Genomic DNA, 23,875 nt, shown 5'->3' on the forward strand with positions numbered 1-23,875 from the left:
TTCCTTGGAATAGAACTAGACTCCGTGGCTATGACGGCTCGCTTATCTACACAGCGTGCGCGCCGTGTTCAGCGACTAGCCGCGTCCTTTCAGATGAACAGCCTCACGCCTCTGAAAAAATTTCAGAGAGTGCTAGGTTACATGGCCTCAGCCGCAGCAGTACTTCAGCTGGGTTTACTGCGCATCGCCCACTTCAGCATTGGCTAAACACCCAGCGTCTCGCCGGGCTTGGGCCACAGGCCGCTAGCCGATCAAGGTGACTCAGACCTGTATTTCAGCTCTGCAGCCCTGGACGGTGGCCGAATGGTATCAGCGGGGAGTGACGATGGGAGCTGTATCTCGCCAAAAAGTAATTTCGACAGACGCGTCCAACACGGGTTGGGGCGCGGTCTGCGAGGACTCTCCGGTTTTTGGCCTATGGTCAGTTCACATAAATTGTCTGGAAATGATAGCGGTCGAGTACGCGCTTGTGCGCTTTCTCCCAGTCATTCAGGGTCACCACGTCCTGGTCCGTTCGGACAACAGATCTGTGGTATCCTACCTAAACCGTCAGAGCGGTGTCAGATCCAGGAACCTCTTCCATCTGACGAAACGCATACTGAGTTGGTCCCAGTGCCACCTGCACTCGCTGAGGGCGACGCATGTGCCAGGCCACCTGAACGACGGCCCAGACAGACTGTCCAGAGACAATATTCCTCCAGGGGAATGGTCCCTGCATGCTCAAACAGTCCAGAAGTTATGGCGCATATTCGGCAGAGCAGAGATAGACCTCTTTGCGTCAGAAGAGAACTCTCACTGCCCAATATTTTTCTCGAGCGAGGGCCGCTGGCCCAGGACTGGCCCAACCGCCCGCTTTACACCTTCCCTCCCCTCTCGCTATTGCCACAGGTAATGCATAGGATCATGGAAACGCGCCACTCGGTGCTCCTCATAGCCCCGCGTTGGGAGAATCAGACATGGTTCCCGGAGCTTACGCAGCTGTCACTGACAGCGCCGTGGCCCATCCCAGTGAGAGCAGATCTCCTCTCTCAAGCTCGCGGCACGATCTGGCATCCCCACCCAGAGCTGGGCGCTGCGCATGGGTGATCAACGACTACCCGTCGCTCTGCCAGAAGGGGTAATAAACACCATCATACACGCTAGAGCCCCTTCCACGAGAAGACTCTATGCGTCAAAATGGTCTGTGTTTTCAAAATGGTGCACCGACAGAGACCTGGACCCACGGACATGTGGGGTGTCGTCGCTGCTCGTGTTTTTACAAGAGCTGCTGGATAAGGGCAGATCCCCATCCACGCTCAAAGTGTATGTGGCGGCCGTCGCGGCGTTCGCTGAACCCCTGCACGGGGGGTTTTTTCCCAGTCACTGGGAAAAAACGAGCTGGTCATCCACTTCCTCAAGGGAGCTAGAAGGATGAACCCCCCGCGCCCCCCATCAGTTCCTATCTGGGATCTTTCTATAGTTCTCGAAACTATGAAAGCCCCTCTTTCGAACCGCTTCAATCCATGGATTTGAAATACCTTTCACTCAAAACCGTTTTTCTGACTGCCCTGTCATCGGTCAAACGTGTGGGAGACCTTCACGCGCTGTCTGTCAGCGCTGCGTGTCTTGAGTTTGGACCAAGTGACTCCAAGGTCATTTTAAAGCCTAGACACGGCTATGATCCCAAGGTGATCGGTACTCCTTTCAGAGCACAGGTCATTTCCCTATCGGCGCTGCCAGCATCCGATAGCGAACGCGACGCCAATCTCCTTTGCCCAGTCAGAGCACTGAGTTTGTATACTGCGCGCTCCGCCTCTTTCAGACGCTCTGAGCAGCTTTTCGTTTCGATTGGGGCGCACCAAAGGTCTGCCGCCTCGAAACAGACACTGTCTAGATGGATAGTGGACGCTATTGCTGCAGCATACGGCGTCAAAAGACCTGCCATGCCCGTTGGGCATTAGGGCTCACTCCACTAGAGGCATGGCCTCATCGTGGGCATGGTCCAGCGGGATTTCCATTCACGACATATGTGTGGCAGCGGGCTGGGCTTCCCCTTCCACCTTTGTCAGATTTTACAATCTGGAAGTGCCCGCCCTGCAGGCAAAACTACTAGCGGTTTAATACGCTACAGCTCCCCTGGTGAGCTGCACTGATGGGACTCATTCCACACAGACCGGCACCGCCGCTCTGTCGTTCCCTTCCCACTATGTGATTATGTATTACACACACACTGGCCCGCACTCTTGCCGGCCAAATATTATTTCCCCACTCACAAGGGCTCCCCCGGGTCCCCCCACCCCCGGGGCTCATGCAGTGGATGCTTGGCACGCACGGCGTTGACAATGGGTTCCTGTAGCGTAAGCTAGCTTACGCAATACGAGAGAACCTCTCGTAAGAGAACGAATCGGTTACCTAACGTAACCTCGGTTCTCTCTAGATGAGGGAACGAGTATTGCGTAGCCGGCCATGCTCGCGCCACGAGCGACTTTCGCTTCAATCAATGAAAACCAGGGTTCCAGCCTACGAACTACGCTTATATGCACTCTAGCCACGCCCATTTTGGCGGGCTTTGATGCAGTAAGCGCACGGACGCCTCTCATTGGACGCAAGTTTGCCCAAGTTCGTCTATAGGCTGCAGCAGTTGCCGCAGAGCAACCAATGAGCTCGCTAGCTAGCCCGCTCGAGGTCTGCAGTTGCTGCACTGCGTTGACAAATGATACAAAATTAAGGATAATTTTTTGGCTTCAATATCTCAGAAAAGATTAATCTTTCCCGTAGCGTAAGCTAGCTTACGCAATACTCGTTCCCTCATCTAGAGAGAACCGAGGTTACGTTAGGTAACCGATTCGTTTGCCACATTCAGACACATTGTGCAGGACTTGCATATGCAGCAGCCCCTTTGGAAACCCCAGCGGACCCTGAGCCAGGAGGCCTCCAAATGGCTGTGCAAAAAAATTTACTTGAATCCTAAATCCAACAGGCCAGCTCCTCTCGGGCAGGCAAAACACATCTGACAAGCTTCAGCCATTGAAGGGAGGGGGGGGCAAGTACCCGCTGAACAGACAATGTAGATCCCAAAACGCACTCCCTTGTCTGTATATGCCCCTGAATAGACCACTTGATTTGAGTCTCAAGCGGGTGGGCAAAAGAAGTTCTCTGCCCTCCTATAAAGGCTCCTATAAAATTCTCCTGCAAGTGTTACTGATATTGGCGTGCTATGGATTTTCCACACTGTAACGTTCCGATGCTGGACTCAAGTCAAGTCAACTTTTATTTATAGAGCGCATTTCAAAACAACAGAAGTTGACCCAAAGTGCTTTACAGATCAAACAAATAAATAATGACAGAGTGATGTAAAACATATTAATAAAAAGTTAATTATAAAACAATGAAATAAATTAAAACCTATGAACTTTTTTCATGAGAATGAGAGCGTTCAGTTGATATATAAGATGTCTAGTTTAGTGGTATTTGATAAACCTTAATATTCATATACATTTTTCCACATCATTACAACAGGGTGGCGCTCATTTGCGAAGGGCAAGTTTAATTAAATATTAGAAATAGTTATTATTTCACACTCCTGGCCCACCCACTTGACCTGTAGGCGGGTCAGCAGAGTTTTTATGTTGAGCGTTATTTGAGTCCTAAACTATCCGGACGACATTTGAAAAGATTTAATTTGAAATAGAGGGAGAACAGGGAGACCATTCTTTTGGTAGCGCCTCTTAGACCCAACTAAGTTAGGGTTTCCAGATCTGATTGCGTTGTTTGACAGTCCTCCTTTGGGTATCCTGCTTTCAAGGGATCTGCTCTCTCAAGATCAAGGGACGATATAACATTAACATTCAGAGAAGAGGCGGCTCCATGTTTGGCCCCTCGCAATGAGGAACAAGTTGGCTGCTCTGTGCAAATTGTTCTGCACTTCTTTCAGAAACATTTGGATATTGAACTCAACCCTATATTCTCAAAGTCTATGTTGCAGCAAAGGCCGTGGGTCATGCTGTGGTGAATAGTTTATTTATTGGCAAGCATTCATTGTGTCCAGTTTTCTGAAAGTAAGCGCAGACTTGTTTAATCTCACTCAATGCATGTCCCTGTGTTGGGCCTTTCTGTGGTGCTAGAGGCATTTGTGGCTCCACCATTTCAGCCACTGGAGTCAGTCTGTTTATGTACACTCTCTCTTAAGACGGTGTTGCTATTAGCACTCGAATTGGTGAAGTGTATCAAAGACTTTCAGGCTTTGCCGTCGAACGGCCCTTGTCTCAAAGTTTACCCCTGGGTTTTCCAAAGTTGATAAGGATGTGATTCTGCACCAGATAAAAATATACTGATCGCAGTGTAATTTGAGTAAGTCTGCTGTTTAGTTCATTTAATGAACACACAAACATTTTGGCCATTTCCAAGTACAGACTCTCCCAGTGGGTCGTTGAGGTGATCGTGCAGCCATATGAGGTGCATGGACAGCTCTGCCAACTGGGGAACAGAGCCCACTCAACAAGAATGGCTTCCTCATGGGCTTGGTCTAAAGGCATTGCGCTGGTGGACATTTGTGTTGCTGCAGGGTGGGTGTTACCCTACACCTTTGCCAGGTTTAATAATCTGAATGTTTCTCCCCTTGCTTCCTACGTGCTGGCTGTGCAGTGGGTCAAAGCACCCTAATTCTATTGAAGCCTTTTTATTACCCAAGTTGGAGGTGATTTGAGAATGACAGATAATGTTTTTTACAACCAATTCAGATTATTTGTATATTTACATCTGCCACTACCATACTTTCAATTTGATTTATACAATTTTTATTATTTGATATATGTTGCTTTTCCCAATAAAGTAACCTATTTTTTTTAATTATTTGCCAAATTCTTTTTTTTCACATTATATTTAGCTCTTGGCAAGTGCTAGTTGTAAACATTATTATTTAAATACTTTTGCTTGTTGCCAAAAACCATATCATTGTTTTATTACTGGCACATTAAAAGCATCCCATGTGTAGTGCATACCGTTTGCTAGCCGATTTTAAATGAAACAATAATGTGTTACATGTTTACATTTTCATTAATTTATTTCTGTTTTTGATCACAATTTAAAGGGGTCACGATATACACTTATTTATAATTGTATTATCTTCCCTGAGGTCCACTTATAATGTCAGTAAAGTTTTTTTGCACCAAGTCATAATCTAATAATATATGATAATTTTCCAAAGGTCTCTGGAACCTTTGTCTGAAAACCTCAGTTTTAAGCTCTCTAGCCCTTTAAGATTTCAATGTAAATGCCCACTGTTCTGATTGGCTAACTTAGTGCAGTCCCTCAAATACAGCCATATTTGAAACTCAATTGAAAGAAAACGAACAAACTTTACATTATAATTGATACAACTACATTTTTCATATGAATGTGTCAAAATGTTCACTCAAGCACAGCAACTATCAAACAGTCATGACATTTGGAACATTCATAAATAAAATGGTTCACTCATGGGTCTGGTAGTGTTTAACTGCCTTATCTTTAAATAACAGTTCCTTTGCAAAGCTTGAATCATATTGTGACTGGTTCACAAGCAATCCACTCTGATATGTGCCAAAACAAACAATCCATGCTGAAATGTTTTGAATTCGCAAACGTAATACGTTATGGTGATTGTTGGGTACGTCAACTGGCTTCAACAGGCCAAAGCAGAGATACTGGTCTTCACAGGAGTGACATCTCACATCTTCAGTGTTTGTTTACACACAGAACATCTTGTGTTTCTCCCAGTGGCAGCAGCAGAATGAGATGCACTTTTAAAAGTTGCACTCTCTTGCCGCTCTTAAAACGCAGTACACGTCGCCGAAAATGCATCGGAACAATTAAAGATGTCCATCTAGTCCACGTTTACAAAATACCAACAATTAAAGATGTTGGGTCAGGATATCTTCAAAACAGCAGGAAACAGGACCGCTTAAAGAAAGATAACGAGGGTCTCCATTTTAGAGTTCCAACTTGACATTGCATCTTTTAAAAACAAAGTGAAATGCATGATAATGGTCAAAGACATTTCATCTAGTGCAGAAAAACATTTAAATCCAGACAGGCACATGAAGGTATCCTGTGCAATCTTCTTTGCTATAGATGAATCTCCCATGACAGGCCTTCTCTCCTCTTCACCTGTGACTGACTGGGAGCACTTGAGAAGTGACGTCACAAGTTCCATAAATTCCAAAAGACCCGTTTCTGGAGTCTGGTTTAAATAAATGCTCTTTTACTATTAAGGAGTACGATTTCAGTTCTGAAAAATGCAGTTTGTTTTTATAGTACAATGACTACTTATATGTCAAATGATCAAGGAAAATGTTATCCTCATGTCATGACCCTTTAATAATAAACTGTCCAACTAAAATACCATTTTACTATCGTGTTGCAAAAATATTTGGGTACTTGCTAGTAGTACTTGATCAAATATATTTTTTCACTACAAAACAAAACAACAACACCATTGCCTCATTCTCTATTTCTTCCCTATGTTTTCACGGTAAACCATGTCAACCACCCATATCCTAAATGTGGCCAAGAGTCAATAAGGAATAACAAGTATCTGTATTACTCTAAAACCGCTGATAGCAACAACCGGTAAAGTATTTGTAAATCATTAATTTATAGTTCATTGATAATTTACAAGTTATTGTTCCTACATTAATAATACATTAATATATTAACAGTATGTTTGTTATTCATTATGTTCACTGTAGCAAACAATTAACTTGTTAATCATACCAGACTGATGTTGATGGAATCTAGTGGTGAAGAAGTGTTTGAGAATATATAGAAGGCATACTTTTATAGTTAATAAAAAAATTATGCATTTATTTATGTGATGAATTGGATATATGTACATGAATTGGATAAAGGAAGTTAAGGGGCCAATTTTTGAGAGTTTAATGGCAAAAATGTGATGCTTATAATTTTATAAAAACACTTATATTAATTCTTCTATTAAAACCAGGGAATTATTTGAGCTGCAAACATTTTTTAATCGTAATGTTTTACTGTCATTTCAGGATTTTGAGGAAAGTGTTTTCTGCATTACATTGTCATGGCATCAAAGTTGTAAAATTGGTTATAACTTTACACAGGAAAGTTCAGTAAATGAATTTAATCACACTAAAATCATGCTAACATGCATATTGTTTACGTCTTGTGGCTATACTTTTTTTTAAAACAGTGAGTATTTTAATGTTTACAGATTGGCCCCATTCACTTTCAATTTCCATTTTAAGTGCCCCACTCTAACCCAGAGTTTTGCTTTTTTTCTTCTTCTTCTTGAAGGAAGGACAAGTCAAAATTATATTTCTGTGGTCAACACTAAGCCACAAATGCTGTCAATTATGCTTAATTTGTTTTGAACCCAGAATATTACTTTAAGCATTCATACATTCATCACATGTTCAATTCATTACATATACAGTATATATAAATGAATTATTTATTAATTACAGATTTATACCTTTTTAATGTTCTCAAACACTTCTTTACCACATTTGCACCAAATAAAATACATCAGTTAAGATTGGTTAAAAAATAGTTTACATTGAATGAAAAAAACTTTATTAAACTGCTAAAACATGAAATTATTTAACAATAATAAATAACTTTCAAGAGAAAAAATTAATTATTAACATACTATTTGTATATACTCTATACATGTACAAACAATGAAAGTACAACAATTTATAAATAATTAAATATAAAGTGATGCTTTACAAATACTCTATACCTCGTAGTTATTAAAAAGTGTTACCCAACAACCTGAACTACACAGACACAAAATATCACATATGATCATAAAGATAGACAACATGCACAGGAGTTACCTAGCTCTGATCAAAACATACACTGAAGGCAAAATGTTTGGAATAATGTACAGATTATGCTGTTTCGGAAGGAAATTGGTACTTTAATTCACCAAAGTGGCCTTCAAATGATCACAAAGTCTAGTCAGGACATTACTGATGTAAAAAACAGCACCATCACTATTTGACACTATCAAATCTAGAAAAGGTTAGAGTGGGCAAAGAAACAGACATTGGACAACAGATAATTGGAAAAGAGTGTTATGGATCTTAACCCCATTGAGCTTTTATGGGATCAGCTAGACTGTAAGGTGTGTGAGAATTGCCCGACAAGACAGCCACATCTACAGCAAGTGCTACAGGAAGCGTGGGGTGAAACGTCACCCAAGTATCTGGACAAACTGACAGCTAGAACTCTTTGAAGCCGTTTAAGAAGTTCGAAAAAAAAAAAAATCAAATTGTAATAGTCATTTTTCATGTTATTAATGTCCTGAATATACATTGCGATCAGTTAAATGCCACTTTGGTGAATAAAAGTACCAATTCCTTTCCATAAGAGGAAAATCTGTACATTATTCCAATACATACATATATATATACATACACATACATACAGTTGAAGTCAGAAGTTTACATACACCTTAGCCAAATACATTTAAACTCACAATTCCTGACATTTAATAATTGAAAACATTCCCTGCCTTAGGTCAGTTAGGATCACTACTTTATTTTAAGAATGTGAAATATCAGAATAATAGTAGAGGGAAAGATTTATTTCAGCTTTTATTTCTTTTATCACATTCTCAGTGGGTCAGAAGTTTACATACACTTTGTTAGTATTTGGTAGCATTGCCTTTACACTGTTTAACTTTGGTCAAATGTTTTCGGTAGCCTTCCACAAGCTTCTCACAATAAATTGTTGGAATTTTGGCCCATTCCCATGAAGGCATTTCTACGCCATTAATCCGCACGTGTTATTGATGCTCGTACGCATAATAGATTAAAGCCACGGGAGGAAAAAGGAAGAACTCGTGCGCGAGTTTTAAACCCACGTGCGCATTGACACTTGTAAATCTTGCACGCTTGGACATGCCTGACAGCACGCGCAAGACAATTCTCCAAAGTCTCCCGCTCCATCTAATCTTATCTGCTGCTTTTGTTCGCTCAAACAGTGACTCAAATGCAGCGGGACCGTTGGTGAAGCCATGTCTAAAGGTGAAGTTGAGCTTGTTATGAATCCTCTCATAACAGGCATCCAATCACAAAAGACTTCCGGAAATGGGCAACATTTTACATTTTTATGCATTTGGCAGATGCTTTTATCCAAAGCGACTTACATTGCACTTATTACAGGGACAATGCCCCCGGAGCAACCTGGAGTTAAGTGCTTTGCTCAAGGGAAGGCTCATCTTGGTGGTGCTGGGGCTTGAACCCCCGACCTTCTGGTCAGTAACCCTGAGCCTCAACCACTGAGCCACCACTGCCCCCCACTGTTCATAACATATCTGGCGTTAATTTAAAAGTTAATAATTTATTGTCAGTCAGTTTGCTAATAACCAATAAATGCCAGGTTTTTGTGATGTAAAAGAATGAGACTAAGATAAATCATGTCAGAACTTTTTCCACTTTTAATGTGACATATAATGTGAACGATTCAATTGAAAAAAAAAAACTTAAATCTTTGTGGGGGAAAAATGAAAATGAAAAACCTTACAATAACCTGGTTGCATAAGTGTGCACACCCTTAAACTAATACTTTGTTGAAGCACCTTTTGATTTTATTACAGCACTCAGTCTTTTTGGGTAGGAGTCTTTTAGCATGGCACATTTGACGTTTGCCCACTCTTCTTTGCAAAAGCACTCCAAATCTGTCAGATTGCGAGGACATCTCCTGTGCACAGCCCTCTTTAGATCACCCCACAGATGTTCAATTGAATTCAGGTCTGGGCTCTGGCTGAGCCATTCTAAAACGTTAATTTTCTTCTGGTGAAGCCATGCTTTTGTGGATTTGGATGTGTGCTGTGGGTCATTGTCGTGCTGAAAGGTGAACTTCCTCTTCATCTTCAGCTTCAGCTTTCTAACGGACGCCTGAAGGTTTTGTGCCAAAATTGCCTGGTATTTGGAACTGTTCATAATTCCCTCCACCCTGTCTAAGATTCGGTTCCAGCTGAAGAAAAACAGCCCATGGTGCTGCCACCACCATGCTTTACTGTGGGTATGGTGTTCTTTGGGTGATGTGCAGTTTTGTTTTTGTGCCAAACATACCTTTTGGAATTATGGCCAAAAAGTTCAACCCTAGTTTCATCAGACCATAACACATTTTCCCACATGCTTTTTGGGAGACTTGATGTTTGTTTTTGCAAACTTCAGCCAGGCTTGGATGTTTTTATTAGTAAGAAAAGGCTTCCATCTTGCCACCCTACCCCCTAGCCCATTCATATGAAGAATACGGTAGATTGTTGTCACATGTAGCACACAGCCAGTACTTGCAAGAAATTCCTGCAGTTCCTTTAATGTTGCTGTAGGCCTCTTGGAAGCCTCCCTGATCAGTTTTCTTCTTGTCTTTTCATAAATTTTGGAAGGACATCTAGTTCTTGGTAATGTCTCTGTTGTGCCATATTTTCTCCACTTGATGATGACTGTCTTCACTGTGCTCCATGGTATATCTAATGCTTTGGAAATTATTTTGTAAACTTCTCTTGACTGATATCTTTCAACAATGAGATCCCTGTGATGCTTTGGAAGCTCTCTGCTGACCATGACTTTTGCTCTGAGATGCAACTAATAAAATGTCAGGAAAATCCTACTAGAACAGCTGAACTTTATTTGTGATTAATCATAGTCACTTTAAATGATGGCAGGCGTGTAATGACTTCTATTTAACATGAGTTTGAATGTGATTGGATAATTCTGAACACAGCCACATCCCCAGTTATAAGAGGGTGTGCACACTTATGCAACCAGGTTATTGTAAGGTTTTTTCTTTGTCTCATTCTTTTACATCTGGCATTTTAACAGGGGTGTGTAGACCTGGCATTTTACCAGGGGTGTGTAGACTTTTTAGATCCACTGTACATAAGTGATATGATTAAAAATTATGAAGACGGAGGTCTTAAGACGATTGACTTTGACATTATGTAAGGGGCAATCAAGCTTAAATGTTACAATAATTAAATTCTGGTTTGAGATTCCTTCAGCTGTATTTAAAAATGTAGTGGCATAAGTTTTCTGTTACAGTGTGACTTTGACATTTCTAATCTCCCGGTAAAACTTTCTGCTTTTCACCAACAATTACTATTATATAGGAAATTAATTTAATTTAGATAACATAATTGTAGCCCACATAACATGTGAATCTGGAATAACAGAGGTATAAAAGTGAGCAGAAAATCTTTGTTTATTGATGAGTGGTGGCAGAAAGGCTTATGGTCAGTGACACATGTTATGGATAACTTTGGGAAGTCTCAATAATTTTAAATAACAAGACGCTCCCCTAAAGTGTATGATATAATTAATAAAAGTATCCCATTGCCGATAATTAAATTAGTTAAGGAACAGTTAAAATATTCAGTAGTAAAACCTAAATTGCAATATCTCATGATAGAAAATGTAAACTTTGCAGATAAAAAAAATGCTCTAACAGATTTTTGAGAGATGTTTTACTACAACAATGTTTTCCAGGTACTATAAAGAGATCTTAAATGTTTCATCATTTGGAGAAGAAAGGAGTGCGTGAAATTAGAACCAATTTCTTTTCATATCTCGTTGCCCCTTATAAGGTGCTTAAGAGGTGCACTTTAAAATTATGAATCATATTTATCCCACTAAATAATTTTTAAGAATAAGATTTAAAGTTGGGGACTCAAATCTGTCAAATATACAAGTCTAGATATAGAAACATATAGATATAGAGATAGAAACAGCTGAACATTTGTTTTTTTTCAATGTAATTTGGTGTATTCATTCTGGAAGGATGCATTTAGCTGGATGCAACAAAAAATACCTGCAAGACTGATAATTTCATGGGAAATTGTTAAATTTGGTTTATTAATTAAGGATAAAAATGTACCTTATGTTATTAATAATTTATTGCTTTTGTTGAAATTTTCCATTCACAAATGTAAATTTTTCCAAATTCCTCCCCCAATGTGTTACAAGCAAAATATGTGTATTCTTTGTTGAAGGATTGGTTTTGTAATGTAAAAATCTCCTTCTCCCCTACTTTATTTTTGTTTATTTTACTTATTTACTTATTTTTTTGTAATTTATTGTTTTGTATGTTGTGGAGAATGTGATGTGTAAATTGAATTGTAATCTCAGTCTTTGTTTGTAAATATTTCAGGTATGACTGCCTTTCTGATGATATTCATACAAGGAAATAAAATACAAAAAATAACTTCTGCAAAAGGGTAATTAACCAATGACATTTTAGTTTACAGTCAAAAGAGCAAAGCCCACCTCACGACTATATAAAATAAAAGTGTTTAAGTGAGCAAAAGCAGCAGATGAGATTAGATAGAGCGGGAGACTTTTGGAATTGTCTTTCGTGTGCTGTCAGGCATGTCCTCGTGTGTGAGATGTTGTATTGCGCGTACAGGAGATGTCATACGCACGCGGGATCTTCCCGTTTCATCGTGCGGCAATGAACTACTGTGCGCAAGTGTCAATAATGTGCATGAGGGTTTAAAACCCACACGCGAGTTCTTCCTTTTTCCTCACGTGGCTTTAATCTAATCGCCCGTGCGAGCTTCAATAACACACGTGGATTAATGTCGTTGAAATGCCTTCATACATTCCTCCAGACAGAACTGGTGTAAGTCAGGTTTTTAGGGCTCCTTACTCGCCTACGCTTTTTCAGTTCTGCCCACAATCCTGACTTATTTACACCAGTTCTGTCAGGATGAATATGCCAAAATGCCAGCAAATTATTATGAGAAGCTTGTGGAAGGCTACCCAAAACGTTTGACCCAAGTTAAACAATTTAAAGGCAATGCTACCAAATACTAACAAAGTGTATGTAAACTTCGGACCCACTGGGAATGTGATGAAAGATATAGAAGCTTAAATAAATAATTCTCTCTACTATTATTCTGCCATTTCACAGTTTTAAAATAAAGTAGTGATCCTCACTGACCTAAGACAGGGAATTATTTTCTATGATTAAATGTCAGGAATTGTGGAAAAACTGTTATTGACTATGTTTTTCCATTTCCATGACTTTCATTTTTCTGCAGAACACAAAAAATATACTTTTAAAGAATGTCTGGATCGCTGATTTTCATGCAATAGCAGTGGATATTTCCTCAATTTAAAGCTAAAAAAAAAAGCAGCACCAAAAACTGTTATAAAGTAGTCAATGTGACCAGTGTGTCATGTTCCAAGTCCTCTGAATTTAAATAAGACATTCTTTAACATATATCATTTTGTGTTCTTCAAAAAAAAGAAAGACATATTGGTTTGGATTGACATGAGGGTGAGTAAATTATGACAATTCTCATTTTTGGGTGAATTAATCCTTTCATGATAGCTGGAACATGAACATGAACTGGGTCCACAAGAAAATAAAGTCCTCCCAAACATGGGCTGTGATTATTTGATTGTTTAGTGTATTACTGTGGTGTGAAATGGCATTAGAAGGGAAAATGTAGGTTTAGAAACATACAGATAATGGAACTTTATTGGACTAATCTATAAATCGCAGAGAGAGAGTGCACCGCTTTGAATAACTAGAAATGTAAGCATATGAAAATAGAAAGAATATCATGAAAGTTGAAACTTTGATGACTAAATCATCTGTTAATAAACTTTAAAGAATCCTACAATACTTAATACACTAAAGTTGTATGACATTTTCATAAAAGCAACATGAACTATATTGCTCCTATTCTGAATCAGTTTGTGATACTGTACATATGTTATAATGCTATATAATGATACTAGAAAATATAAACACAGGCCTATTCACATCATGAGCAATGTTACAAAGCAAGGCAAAATTATTTTAGATACCAAGTGTTTTCAGTGAGTTTTGTTTTCATTTTCCTTTACATTTTTGAGCTTGGTGTAAATAGGCCTAACTCCTCAATTCATGACCAATGTTCCCTCTAAGCAAAGCAGATGTAAACAAAATCTACAGATGGCAGACACAAAATTGTGTAGGCAAACCATAGATTTAAATTCTAAAGGAATTTTTTTCAGTATAGAGCTGAAGCAGTGATATCTCAGAAACAAAGTGGAAATACACAGCACTGATTAATTTGTGAAAGGACACATTACCACATTTAATGTGATGCGGGAGCACACTTGATAAATGCATTAATGTGGCTGTGCGCAGGAACAGTCCATTGAGCTTCAAGGTCATAATTCCCATTTTGGGATGGGTTAATGTAAAAGCAGTTGGTTGGCTTGCATGCAAACAGGTGCAATAAATAAATAAATAAAATAAAATAAAATGTGTCAAAATATCAAATCTGTGCATTACAATATGCAATGTAACCACCCTTATAGATCTTGCACTGTCTATTATTTTGTTAATACTAATCAAACAAAAATAATAAAACAAAAAATAAAACAAATCTTAATTTATGTCTTTGTTTTATTACAATGATATTAGTTTATAGTGTTTTTATTATTATGAATGTTTACCTGAAGAATTTTATAACTTGAGGCAATGTTAACTTGAGAAACACATACAGTAAAAAGGTCAACAAAGAACAAAATAAAAACAGGGTCAACAAGAACAAAAATTAGAGGGAACATTGTTCATGAGTGTGCTTGATAAAGATAAGCTTCTATATTTCTACAAGAGCTTTCATCACAAAACAGGCATAAAATCCTAGAACTAGAACCAACACTATATATACATCGCTCAAAAAATTTGGGAATCACAGGACAGTTTGGAACAAAATTGTAAGGATCAACAGTGTTATTATGACAACATATTATCACTTACTTCCACAGACCCAATCTTTTTAGAGCGGGGAAGAGGGGACTTCCTGTGGATGAAGATGGGATCTGACACCATGGGGGGGAACATCATAAGGGCTCGATCCGGCTCGTCACGTTTAGGACCGCTGGACTCCTCATCACTGTCATTCTGGGATTTCTTCTTGGAGCCTTCATTCTAAGATAAGTGCAATTCAAACTTCAGTCTCAAATTAAAAGTCACAACTTTTAGAAAATAATATAAAGATTTATAAGCAATTCCTGCCAACCCAAGCAGCTTAATTTAAATATAGAGCCCATGAAATCCAAGTTTTGCATGTTAGCTTGAGTTCATCTACAGTGAGGAAAATAAGTATTTGAACACCCTGCTATTTTGCAAGTTCTCCCACTTAGAAATCATGGAGGGGTCTGAAATTGTCATCGTAGGTGCATGTCCACTGTGAGAGACATAATCTAAAAAAAAAAATCCAGAAATCACAATGTATGATTCTTTAACTATTTATTTGTATGATAGAGCTGCAAATAAGTATTTGAACACCTGTCTATCAGCTAGAATTCTGACCCTCAAAGACCTGTTAGTCTGCCTTTAAAATGTCCACCTCCACTCCATTTATTATCCTAAATTAGATGCACCTGTTTGAGGTCGTTAGCTGCATAAAGACACCTGTCCACCCCATACAATCAGTAAGAATCCAACTACTAACATGGCCAAGACCAAAGAGCTGTCCAAAGACACTAGAGACAAAATTGTACACCTCCACAAGGCTGGAAAGGGCTACGGGAAATCGCCAAGCAGCTTGGTTAAAAAAGGTCCACTGTTGGAGCAATCATTAGAAAATGGAAGAAGCTAAACATGACTGTCAATCTCCCTCGGACTGGGGCTCCGTGCAAGATCTCACCTCGTGGGGTCTCAATGATCCTAAGAAAGGTGAAAAATCAGCCCAGAACTACACGGGAGGAGCTGGTCAATGACCTGAAAAGAGCTGGGACCACCGCTTCCAAGGTTACTGTTGGTAATACACTAAGACGCCACGGTTTGAAATCATGCATGGCACGGAAGGTTCCCCTGCTTAAACCAGCACATGTCAAGGCCCGTCTTAAGTTTGCCAATGACCATTTGGATGATCCAGAGGAGTCATGGGAGAAAGTCATGTGGTCAGATGAGACCTTTTGGTCATAATTCCACTAACCGTGTTTGGAGGAAGAAGAATGATGAGTACCATCCCAAGAACACCATCCCTACTGTGAAGCATGGGGGTGGTAGCATCATGCTTTGGGGCTGTTTTTCTGCACATGGGACAGGGCTGACTGCACTGTATTAAGGAGAGGATGACCGGGGCCATGTATTGCGAGATTTTGGGGAACAACCTCCTTCCCTCAGTTAGAGCATTGAAGATGGGTCGAGGCTGGGGCTTCCAACATGACAATGACCCAAGCACACAGCCAGGATAACCAAGGAGTGGCTCTGTAAGAAGCATATCAAGGTTCTGACGTGGCCTAGCCAGTCTCCAGACCTAAACCCAATAGAGAATCTTTGGAGGGAGCTCAAACTCCGTGTTTCTCAGCGACAGCCCAGAAACCTGACTGATCTAGAGAAGATCTGTGTGGAGGAGTGGGCCAAAATCCCTCCTGCAGTGTGTGCAAACCTGGTGAAAAACTACAGGAAACGTTTAATTGCAAACAAAGGCTACTGTACCAAATATTAACATTGATTTTCTCAGGTGTTCAAATACTTATTTGCAGCTGTATCATACAAATAAATAGTTAAAGAATCATACATTGTGATTTCTGGATTTTTTTTTTAGATTATGTCTCTCACAGTGGACATGCACCTACGATGACAATTTCAGACCCCTCCATGATTTCTAAGTGGGAGAACTTGCAAAATAGCAGGGTGTTCAAATACTTATTTTCCTCACTGTATATTCTAGTGTATTCCTTAATGTTGACAACATTAAACTTTAGCAGATACACTTTTCCCTTCTGGGATAATGAACCAAAAATATTGATAATATCAACTTGCACTCAGGGGCGTATCAAGATTTTTGTCTAATCAAATGCTCTCTGGAATGAGAATGTCCCTCCCCCAAAACCAACTGCCACTGATTAACAATAGTAAGCACAAAGTAAATGTTACTGACTATTTCAAAGGATATGCCCTTTGATATGTCCTGCCCAACATCCACTTTATTTTTAGAAAACACTTCAACAAAAATTTGTCAACACAGGAAATAAAACTGCACTCGTCAAACCATGTCACAAGGTCTTTCAAAATGTTAACGATTTTTGTAGTACTGAAGACATCCATCATGTCTAACCTCTCTGGAAGCTGGTCTGTAACCAAATCCCGAAGGCAGGTTTTTATCCTCCTCACAGCCTTTAGCCCCTGGACTGAAGTGCAGCTCCACATGGAAGCGGTCCTCTGACGAAGGATCCTACAATGACAAAGCAGCTATTAAAGGTGCTGTAAGTGGTTTGTTCACTGAAAAGTGAGTTTTGGAAAGGGGCCATGGCTAATCAACGGCCAAGTCTGATGCTTAATCGCTTACAGCACCTTTAACACAGTATAACAACTGTGACCCTAACTGATTATTCCTACATTTCAGAACATTTTCATGCCCACATCATGTCGTAGTATTGGATAAAAAAATAAATAAATATGAATCGCCACCATACCGTGGTAGAAGGGTTTGGGTGCCTCAATGAATGAATTAATCAATAATCAATGAATAATGTAAAGATTTTGCTGTTTCGGAAGGAAATGAGTACTTTTATTTACCAATGTGGCATTCAACTGATCACAATGTATAGTCAGGACATTAATAACGTGAAAAATTACTATAACAATTTGAAAACAATGTTCAGAACTTCATAAACTTCTTCAAAGTGTTCTCATCAAAAAATCCTCCATGTGCAGCAATGACAGCTTTGTAGATTCTTGGCATTCTAGCTGTGAGTTGGTCCAGACACTCAGGAGACATTTCACCCCACACTTGCCATAGATGTGGCTGTCTTGTCGGGCAATTCTCACGCACCTTACAGTCTAACTGATCCCACAAAAGCTCAATGGGGTTAAGATCCATAACACTCTTTTCCAAATCTGTTGTCCAATGTCTGTGTTTATTTGCCCACTCTAACCTTTTCTTTTTTCTTTTCTGTTTCAAAAGTGGCTATTTATTTGCAATTCTTCCCATAAGGCCTGCACCCCTGAGTCTTCTCTTTACTGTTGTACATTAAATTTAATGTAGAATTTAATGAAGCTGTCAGCTGAGGACATGTGAGGCATCTATTTCTCAAACTAGAGACTTTGATGTACTTATCCTCTTGTTTAGTTGTCTGGCCTTCTCTCTTTCTGTCCTTGTTAGAGCTAGTTGTGCTTCGTCTTTGAAGATTGTAGTGTACACCTTTGTATGAAATCTTAATTTTGTCGATGTGTGTTGTGAAAGGCGCTATACACATAAAATTGACTTGACTTTGGCAATTTCAAGCAAAGTATAGACTTCATTCCTCAAACCAATGACTGACTAGTTTCTAGAGAAAGCCGTTTCTTATTTTCCATTTTTGACCTAATATTGACCTTAAGACATAGCAGTCTATATTATACTGTGGCAACTAAATAACAAACACAAAGACAAGGTTAAGCTTAATTTAACAAACCATATAGGTTTCAATTGTGTTTGACATAATGGCAAGTGATTTAGCATGATTACTTAAGGATACGGTGTTGGAGTGATGGCTGCTGGAAATAGGGTCTGTGTAAATTTGATCAAATAGATCTTTTTTCAAATAGTGATGGTGCTGTTTTTTATAGCAGTAATGTCCTGACTGTATTTTGAGATCAGTTGAATGCCACATTGGTAAATTAAATTTCCAATTTCCTTCCAACAGCTTAATCTGTACATTGGCTGCCACTGTGTGTGTGTGTGTGTGTGTGTGTGTGTGTGTGTGTGTGTGTGTGTGTGTGTGTGTGTGTGTGTGTGTGTGTAAAAATCAATTACTGTAAGGTAACATTATTTTTTTGTTGGTAAATGTTTTTATGAAAAATTTAAAAACTGAAATATCTTGCTTGTGTAAGTATTCAACCCCCACACATTAATATTTGGTTGAGCCACCTTTTGCTCAATAACTGCTTTAAGTCTTTTGGGGTACATATGTACCAGTTTGCACACAGTGACGAAGAGATATGGGTGCAATATTCTCTGAAAATTTGCTCTAGGTAGTTCAGGTTGGTTGGGTGATGTGGACTGCAATTTTCAAATAGTGCCACAGATTATCAATTGGATTGAGATCAGGACTTTGACTGGGCCACAGTAAGACATTTATCTTTATCTTACTTTATGCTCATGAGACACTCCAATGTTGCCTTGTCCTTGTGCTTGGGATCAATGTCCTGCTGAAAAATGTATGTCTTCCCAAGCTTCAGTTTCTTAGCAGACTGAAGCAGGTTCTCTTGAGGCATAGGAAGAGTTAGGTTTGTGCCACACATAGCACTTTGAGTTTTGGCCAAATAGCTCTATTTTAGTCTCATCTGACCACAAAACCTTCTCCCACTTTGCAGCTGGGCCACTCACACGCTTTCAGATGGTAATTTTTGAGTAACTTCTTTCTTGCCACCCTCCATTACACCTCTCCCAGCCACTGAACTATGTAACTCCTTCAAAGTGGTCGTTGGCCTCTCTGTGGCTTCTCTCACAAGTCTCCTTAGAGCACTGAGTTTTGAGGGACGGACATTTCTTGGCAGTGCCTGTGTGGTGTAGCTTCCACTTATTATTGATTATTGATCCAACTGTGCTCACTGGGATATCCAAACATTAGTATATTATTTTGTACACTTTCCCTAATATAAGCATTTTTATTACTTTATCTCTAACTTCTGTGGAATGCTCTTTGGCCTTAATTTTCCTTCAGATTCACAGCCTGACCAATGATCCTTAAACAATGGATTTTTTATCCAGAAAATTTGATTGCAACTTTACCATTTGCATCCACCCTTGAATCATTAAAGTAATTATGTCCTCATTAGGGCAATTTCTTTCATCAGTGTAACCCGGCAGCTTCCACAGCACAGGAGTTGAATACTTACGCAAGCAAGATACATACAGTGGGTACGGAAAGTATTCAGACCCCCTTACATTTTTCACTCTTTGTTATATTGCAGCCATTTGCTAAAATCATTTAAGTTCATTTTTTCCCCTCATTATTGTACACAAAGCACCCCATATTGACAGAAAAACACAGAATTGTTGACATTTTTGCACATTTATTAAAAAAGAAAAACTGAAATATCACATGGTCCTAAGTATTCAGACCCTTTGCTGTGACACTCATATATTTAACTCAGGTGCTGTCCATTTCTTCTGATCATCCTTGAGATGGTTCTACACCTTCAATTGAGTCCAGCTGTGTTTGATTATACTGATTGGACTTGATTAGGAAAGCCACACACCTGTCTATATAAGACCTTACAGCTCACGGTGCATGTCAGAGCAAATGAGAATCATGAGGTCAAAGGAACTGCCTGAAGAGCTCAGAGACAGAATTGTGGCAAGGCACAGATCTGGCCAAGGATACAAAAAAATTTCTGCTGCCCTTAAGGTTCATAAGAGCACAGTGGCCTCCATAATCCTTAAATGGAAGACGTTTGGGACGACCAGAACCCTTCCTAGAGCTTGCCGTCTGGCCAAACTGAGCTATCGGGGGAGAAGAGCCTTGGTGAGAGAGGTAAAGAAGAACCCAAAGATCACTGTGGCTGAGCTCCAGAGATGCAGTCGGGAGGTGGGAGAAAGTTGTAGTAAGTCAACCATCACTGCAGCCATCCACCAGTCGGGGCTTTATGGCAGAGTAAAGAGTTTATGGCAGAGTGGCCCGACGGAAGCCTCTCCTCAGTGCAAGACACATGAAAAAACACCTGAAGGACTCCAAGATGGTGATAAATAAAATTCTCTGGTCTGATGAGACCAAGATAGAACTTTTTGGCCTTAATTCTAAGCGGTATGTGTGGAGAACCAGGCACTGCTCATCGCCTGTCCAATACAGTCTCAACAGTGAAGCATGGTGGTGGCAGCATCATGCTGTGGGGGTGTTTTTCAGCTGCAGGGACAGGACGACTGGTTGCAATCGAGGGAAAGATGAATGCGGCCAAGTACAGGGATATCCTGGACGAAAACCTTCTCCAGAGTGCTCTGGACCTCAGACTGGGCCGAACGTTCACCTTCCACCTTCACAATGACCCTAAGCACACCGCTAAAATAACGAAGGAGTGGCTTCACAACAACTCCGTGACTGTTCTTGAATGGCCCAGCCAGAGCCCTGACTTAAACCTAATTGAGCATCTCTGGAGAGACCTGAAAATGGCTGTCCACCAACGTTTACCATCCAACCTGACAGAACTGGAGAGGATCTGCAAGGAGGAATGGCAGAGTATACCCAAATCCAGATGTGAAAAACTTGTTGCATCTTTCCCAAAAAGACTCATGGCTGTATTAGATCAAAAGGGTGCTTCTACTAAATATTAAACAAAGGGTCTGAATACTTAGGACCATGTGATATTTCAGTTTTTCTTTTTTAATAAATGTGCAAAAATGTCAACAATTCTGTGTTTTTCTGTCAATATGGGGTGCTGTGTGTACAATAATGAGGAAAAAAAATGAACTTAAATGATTTTAGCAAATGGCTGCAATATAACAAAGAGTGAAAAATTTAAGGGGGTTTGAATACTTTCCGTACCCACTGTATATATATTTTTTTATATATCCCAACATAAAACCAGTCAACTTATAATAATTAATTTTGAGTTTCAGTATTTTAAAATAAAATATAAATCAGAATGAAATTTCATCGCACCATTTGAAATTCAGTAATATGAGATATTTGGTCAGGGGTCTGAATACTTTTGCAAGGCACTGTATATATATATATGTGTGTGTGTGTGTGTGTGTATATATATATATATATATATATATATATACAAAAAGCATGCATTTAAGTAAATTCAACTTATGGTCATTTTATGTCAGTACAACAACAAAACCTTTGTTAGATATACACAAATTAATCAGTTCAACTTTATTTACTTAAACATGTTTGTTATGCGAATAAAATTTACCAACAAATAGCAATTTGTATTTAAATGTACATGTATATTACTACATGTACTAAAATTCAAAACAACTGTTTCAATGAAGGTATGCACACCGCCACTGCCACTCGGCATCTGTCTGCTATTACTCCAGATGCATATTTTCCATTAAATTCCACCCAAATCATTATAAGATGAAATATTTAATTTACTTTAACCTTGTTCATTCTTGAAGTAGGGAAAAACCTTGGTAACTTTTCTGTGTACTGTCAGCCACCTGAAACGCATCGACGTGCCCTGTGTTTCATACCTGTGCCATGTCCTAGCCATGATGCTGCCTTAATGGTGACATTACAGGGAAAAAACTATTTACAGTAAAACAACATGAATAATACTAAAAATAACTAAAATATCTAAGAATTCTTATAACAACTAATTAAATGCCCACATAAGATCCTTTTGACCAAACAAATATGCTTAAATTATTCATGCACAAGGGCTTATGGGTATTCCCCACAACCCAAGTTCTGTGCTTGATTGTTTCAGTAAGTAGCTAAAGTAGTTCAAGGAACTCGAGATTATTAATTTACTTTATGTAACTCTAATTTGACTTTAAAATGTATATTTAGTGTTGTATGCAATGAAAATGAAGTAAAGCAAAAAAATATATAAATATGTACATATCTGAGTAGAAGCTATTTATTTTTATATGTTATGGATGCTGAGCCAACGCTAATTTTTTTTTTGTGTATTTACTTCTTTCACAACATGGCAAAATTAAGAGAGTACCGTAAAAGGATTGCAAAATAATTCAAACTCCTTTGGTTTGAGTTCATGTTGCCAATTTTACTTTTGAAAAGGAAAAAACTGGCAAATTATTAAGAAATAATATTCCATGTGTATCTTTGTTTTTTCTTTTCTCAAATACATTTAAAAAAAAAAATTAAAAGCAAGTGTTCATTGGAACACGGTTTTAATTATTAATCAGTGTATATTTCCCCCCCCACGTCAGAAATTTCAGTCCTCAAATATTAATTTCCATACTATTAGTCTTTTGTAATATCTTTATAAATAACAAAAGTCAGCTTCTTAATGGCATCATCAAGGTGGTGAAAGTTTTGGTGGGAAAACAACACAAACACCATTATGTATTAGCACATGAATGCTGTGATGCTTTGTAGGATTAGTTGCTTTATCTTACTCCAAAACATAACATTTTAGAAATCTACCTTATTAGGGTCTTCATAGAGCATGATGACTATCTGTGTCATGTAGTTCAGCTCACTGACTATCTTCAGGTAGTCCATGGCTCTCTTCCACTGCTCATCTTTGGCCTCCTGAGAATACAGTGAAGCCAATGGATTCCTTCAGGCTAAACAGAATTCAGTTTTGCTTGACAAAAAAGGCAGTATATTTAAATTAATGATTTTTAGGGCATACATCACAGAGTGCTCCATAACGCAAGATTGACAGCAGGGAGTGAACGTGACTTTCACTGGTGAAGTAAAGTCTTGTCCGCACGTGCCGTTCTGGTGACATCACTCCCCTAGAATATCTGTGCACAGAACAATCAACTAGACTTACTATTAAAGTCCAAAAACTTGAAATATTCACAGAAAATGTTTACATTAACATGAAGCACATGAACATGAAGTGCTAACATAGCACTTAGCTCTTATACATGCTTGGCAAGTCCTTTCTTTATATACAAAATGCAGACAATTCTAAAGCACTGGAATGGAATGTGTCTTACACTGGGTGTAGTTTATTAACTGTGTCATCGTCTTGTGTTCTCTGCAGATCAGAGCGTATCTTACGAATCAGAGGTGTACAGTATCCTTTGGCAATGTCCAGTTTTTCTGCTTGAGAAATACCATATTCCTGACAAGAGCAAATAAGAGCAATTATGCCCAAATATATTAATACAATAACATATTAAATACAAGTTTTGTCTTATGAGCAGGCCCACAGATTTCCACAGAACTGCAAATACAGTAATTCCTGTAGTTCTAACTTTTCCCCATTCCTAATGTTTATGGTTATA

At 39.1% G+C, this 23,875-nt stretch overlaps 1 protein-coding gene across 6 annotated transcripts in view; it reads right to left on the reverse strand.

Annotated features, from left to right (window-relative positions):
- Positions 1-23,875, reverse strand: part of ppip5k2 (diphosphoinositol pentakisphosphate kinase 2) — a 217,798-nt gene that overhangs the window by 37,410 nt on the left and 156,513 nt on the right. For all 6 annotated transcript variants that reach the window (XM_052116272.1, XM_052116271.1, XM_052116268.1 and 3 more), the window contains exons 20-24: positions 23,585-23,712; positions 23,272-23,386; positions 23,061-23,168; positions 17,072-17,188; positions 14,761-14,931 (exon numbers count right to left, since the gene is read on the reverse strand). In XM_052116272.1, the coding sequence (XP_051972232.1) occupies positions 14,761-14,931; positions 17,072-17,188; positions 23,061-23,168; positions 23,272-23,386; positions 23,585-23,712 (639 nt within the window). The remainder of the gene's footprint in view (positions 1-14,760; positions 14,932-17,071; positions 17,189-23,060; positions 23,169-23,271; positions 23,387-23,584; positions 23,713-23,875) is intronic.

The sequence above is a fragment of the Xyrauchen texanus genome, chromosome 43 (assembly GCF_025860055.1).
Source record: "Xyrauchen texanus isolate HMW12.3.18 chromosome 43, RBS_HiC_50CHRs, whole genome shotgun sequence".
Classification (NCBI taxonomy): domain Eukaryota; kingdom Metazoa; phylum Chordata; class Actinopteri; order Cypriniformes; family Catostomidae; genus Xyrauchen; species Xyrauchen texanus.